At 42.0% G+C, this 5000-nt stretch overlaps 1 protein-coding gene across 1 annotated transcript in view; it reads right to left on the bottom strand.

Annotated features, from left to right (window-relative positions):
* LOC135095561 (alkaline ceramidase-like) overlaps window positions 1-5000 on the bottom strand; it is an 11461-nt gene that overhangs the window by 3383 nt on the left and 3078 nt on the right. The window contains 1 exon segment of the mRNA XM_063996459.1: window positions 1-76. This exon segment is cut by the window's left edge and continues 169 nt beyond it. Within this exon segment, the coding sequence (XP_063852529.1) occupies window positions 1-65 (65 nt within the window). The 5' untranslated portion in view covers window positions 66-76.

Here is a 5000-nt window from a genome sequence, read left to right as displayed (position 1 = left end):
GACGTGCCGGACCCCACCCACCGGCCCACGCCACCCCACACTCCTGCTGGCCACTCGCTGCTCATCTTCCTGAACCCTGCAATGGGAGACAGGTGTGGTTAGGTGTGTTTTGAAGGGTGTGTGTGTGTGTGTGTGTGTGTGTGTGTGTGTGTGTGTGTGTGTGTTTATCGTTGTTATATTATCAATACTACTATCTATTGGTTAGGAGACACATACACGCAAACCTCCTGAGTGTTATTAATGGAGAAATGTGGCAAACGAGGGTTGTAGTTATAGTTGTTGTTGTTGTTGTTGTTGTTGTTGTTGTTGTTGTTTTTATTATTATTATTATTATTATTATTATTATTATTATTATTATTGTTATTATTATTATTATTATTATTATTATTATTATTATTATTGTTAGTAGGGTTACTACTACTACCACTATCATCACTATTACTACTACCACTGACACTAATAATAGAAGTAATAATAATAATAATAATAATAATAATAATAATAATAATAGTAATAGTAATAGTAATAATAATAATAATAATAATAATAATAATAATAATAATAATAATAATAATACAAAAACAGCAACTACTACTACTACTACTACTACTACAACGCCCATTACTACTACCATCACCACCACCACCACCAACATTACTACTACTACTACTACTACTACAACGTCCATAACTATTACTACCATCACCACCACCACCACCACCAACATTACTACTACTACTACTACTACTACTACTACTATTACTACATGTTGCTAATGAATAAAATGTACACTTTCAACTTTAAAATAAATCAAGCAATTACAATATTAGTATCCTCTCTCTCTCTCTCCTCTCTCTCTCTCTCTCTCTCTCTCTCTCTCTCTCTCTCTCTCTCTCCTCTCTCTCTCTCTCTCTCTCTCTCAATTATATCACAAAAATAAGAACGTATGGGGACGTGTAGGGACAAGAGATAGGGGGTCATACGAGGAGTGGAGGGCACGAGAGGGGGGGTGATGTGGCCCATGAGAAGGGAGTGGGGACACGAGAGGGGAGAGCGCATGACAGAGGGAGTACTGAGCTAATAATGTGTGGCCAAACAAGTTATTGCTGAGTGCCTTGGCTTGTACTCTGAAACGCTCTGGTCTATCACTGCGACTATTTTTCAAGGCCACAGAAATGAATAGCCGGGTTCCCCAAGAGCGTTTCTCCTGTTCTTAATGTAGAAATCATGTTAATCTGTCATCAGAACCGTAAAAACACCCTTAAAAACACGTGTCACTTCAATTAGAGCCCTTTAAAAATGTTTCTCCTGTTTATAGTATTGAAATATTGTTGATCTGTCACTAAAACCGTTTAAAAACACTATTAAAAACCCGTCACTTCAACTAGAGCCTTTTAAAAGAATATTTCTCCTCGTTTGTAATGTAAAAATCTTGTTAATCCGTCATTAGAACCGTAAAAATGCCCTTAATATCCTGTGCAACTGCAACTAGAGTCTGGAAAAGTAAAGGAGGATGCCGGCGCAGAAGTGTTTCAGAATATGGACTAATATACATAAAGAATAAAGCCTGTTATTCTGACCGGTATTGTGAAGCACATTGAAAGGCTCTAGTTGAAGCCCCCCATGGGTTTTCTTATGGTGTCTTTAGCAGTTCTAGTGAGAAATTAAGAATATTTCTACATCACTAACTGGAGAAACACTCTTGAGACCCCGGCAAATCGTCTCAGTGACCTTGGAAAACGGTCACGTGAGAGAGCAGAGCGTCAACATTAGTCCTCATAGTGTCCGTCTTAGGTGCCTTTCATATTATTGGGGTTTTCCGCCGCGTCTGAATGCGGGTTCGCCCCGGACACAGCAGTTGACTGATTGTTTGTATCTCCCTCTTCAAATTCTGTGGCTGCGGGTGACTGACGAGGCCGGGTTCGGATGCAGCTGCGGCGTCCCCCTGGTCTTGTCCTGTCCCGTATCCGTGCGCGGTGGCAATGGGCGACATTGTGACAAACGTATCTAGTGCACTTCCACAAGATTTCAATGTGTGCGGCAGCTGAATGATTGTGCGGCAGTGATCGCAAGCAATTCCCCATCCGCCAGCTGCACCAACACACAGGGATAAACCGCATCACGTGAAAGGCCTTAAAGAGAGAGAGAGAGAGAGAGAGAGAGAGAGAGAGAGAGAGAGAGAGAGAGAGAGGACAGAGGCGGGGCTTCCTGAAAAGGGGTGGGGCGTGCTGGGTACATCATAAAGGTGGTGGTGGTGGTGGTGGTGGTATTACGATCACACGATTACTTCAGATTATTTTCAAGATTACTTAGAAAACATTCATCTGCTGATACTATTACTGCTATTACTACTTACTACTACTACTACTACTACTACTACTACTACTACTACTACTACTAATAATAATAATAATAATAATAATAATAATAATAATAATAATAATAGTAATAATGTCGTAGATGTAATTTAAATAGTAAAATTATTATTATTCATAGTAGTAGTAGTAGTAGTAGTAGTAGTAGTAGTAGTAGTAGTAGTAGTAGTAGTAGTAGTAGTAGGAGAGAGAGAGAGAGAGAGAGAGAGAGAGAGAGAGAGAGAGAGAGAGAGAGAGAGAGAGAGAGAGAGAGAGAGAGAATTTGCTATGTACTGCCATTTAAGAAGGAAGAAGAAAAGAAAATGAAAGGAAGAAAGTCGAAATGAAAATAGATAAGAAAAATATAGCAATGAAATGAAAAGGAGTGTGTGTGTGTGTGTGTGTGTGTGTGTGTGTGTGTGTGTGTGTGTGGTGTGTGTGTGTGTGTGTGTGTGTGTGTGTGTAAATCCGGATACGGGAAGTCATGTGGCCGGCCAGTCACGCTTCTTACGTACACACACACACACACACACACACACACACACACACACACACACACACACACACACACACACACACACACACACACACACACACATTTAATTCTATTTTTACTCATTTTATTGCTGTTTTCTTCTTCTTCTTCTTCTTCTTCTTTCTCCTCCTCCTCCTCCTCCTTAAAGGCAAAACAACGACAGCAAAGTATCTCTCTCTCTCTCTCTCTCTCTCTCTCTCTCTCTCTCTCTCTCTCTCTCTCTCTCTCTCTCTCTCTCTCTCTCTCTCTCTGTGACTACCTACTACTACTACTACTACTATTGTCATCATCATCATCTGCACGGTCAAGGTGTGAGTGAGGAGGAGGAGGAGGAGGAGGAGGAGGAGGAGGAGGAGGAGGAGGAGGAGGAAGAGGAGGAGGAGAAGAAGAAGAAGAAGAAGAAGAAGAAGAAGAAGAAGAAGAAGAAGAAGAAGAAGAAGAAGAAGAAGAAGAAGAAGAAGAAGGAATATCGATTGCTCTGATAATTAGTCCTCCTCCTCCCCCTCCTCCTCCTCCTTCTCCTCCTCCTCCTCCTCCTCCTTCTCCTTCTCCTCCTCCTCCTCCTCCCTAAACTGCAAATGTTAAGTAATTCCAGACATGCAGAGAGAGAGAGAGAGAGAGAGAGAGAGAGAGAGAGAGAGAGAGAGAGAGAGAGAGAGAGAGAGAGAGAGAGAGAGAGAGAGAGAGAGATCAATGTCTTTAAATTTAAAATGATTAATGAACGAGTGTGTGTGTGTGTATGTGTGTGTGTGTGTGTGTGTTTGTGTGTGTGTTTGATCAGGTTATGTCAGGTTTGGTCAGGTTTGGTCCGGGTTATGTTAGGTTAGGTTAGGTTAAGTTTGGTGGTCAGGTCAGGTTATGTCAGGTTTGGTGGGGTTAGGTCAGGTTATGTCAGGTTTGGTGGGGTTAGGTCAGGTTATGTCAGGTTTGGTGGGGTTAGGTCAGGTTATGTCAGGTTTGGTGGGGTTTCGTCAGGTTTGGTGGGGTTTCGTCAGGTTATGTCAGGTTTGGTGGGGTTTCGTCAGGTTATGTCAGGTTTGGTCAGGTTAGATCAGGTCAGGTTTGGTTGTGTGAATGTCGTGCGGTATCGACTGGAGGGTGCTGAGGCCGTCACGTGTGTTGGGAGTCTGAGTTCCACCTTGTCATGTCAGTGTATTTACGGGTTAAGGAAAGGAAATAGAAAAAAAATTAATCTCCCGTGACTGGGCGTTCTGCATTGGTTCTGTCAGTAAATACGAGCGTTCTTCATTGGTTCTGTCAGTATATACGGGCGTTCTACATCGTTCTGTCAGTATATACGGCCGTTCTACATCGTTCTGTCAGTATATACGGGCGTTCTACATCGTTCTGTCAGTATATACGGCCGTTCTACATCGTTCTGTCAGTATATACGGCCGTTCTACATCGTTCTGTCAGTATATACGGCCGTTCTACATCGTTCTGTCAGTATATACGGGCGTTCTACATCGTTCTGTCAGTATATACGGGCATTCTACATCGTTCTGTCAGTAAATACGAGCGTTCTGCATTTGTTCTGTCAGTAAATACGAGCGTTCTGCATTTGTTCTGTCAGTAAATACGAGCGTTCTGCATTTGTTCTGTCAGTAAATACGAGCGTTCTGCATTGGTTCTGTCAGTAAATACGAGCGTTCTGCATTTGTTCTGTCAGTAAATACGAGCGTTCTGCATTTGTTCTGTCAGTAAATACAAGCGTTCTGCATTGGTTCTGTCAGTAAATACGAGCGTTCTGCATTGGTTCTGTCAGTAAATACGAGCGTTCTGCATCGTTCTGTCAGTATACACGGGCGTTCTGCATCGGTTCTGTCAGTATATCTTTTTAGGTTCATATGCTCAAACATTTCAGTGTGTTACTGTACAAGCCTGTATGCGTGGCTGCTTCGGGGGTGAGTGACGCCCGTAACAAGTGAACGTCGACTTGGTCTTTACTTACTAGAATATAATATTAATAAATTTGTAGTATATCACGTAATGTTTCCATACAAGCAATAAATCACTTAACATTATTTGGCATTGCCCCGGAAACTCGCATTTAAATGGGTCTTCTTTTTTTTGGGGGGGGGCTACGATAGTGTCCCTTTGTCCCTCTTACG

Source organism: Scylla paramamosain, chromosome 49 (assembly GCF_035594125.1).
Source record: "Scylla paramamosain isolate STU-SP2022 chromosome 49, ASM3559412v1, whole genome shotgun sequence".
In the NCBI taxonomy this organism is placed as follows: Eukaryota; Metazoa; Arthropoda; class Malacostraca; order Decapoda; family Portunidae; genus Scylla; species Scylla paramamosain.
The sequence above is the reverse complement of the archived record's forward strand: the minus strand, read 5'-3'. Positions and strand labels throughout refer to the sequence as shown.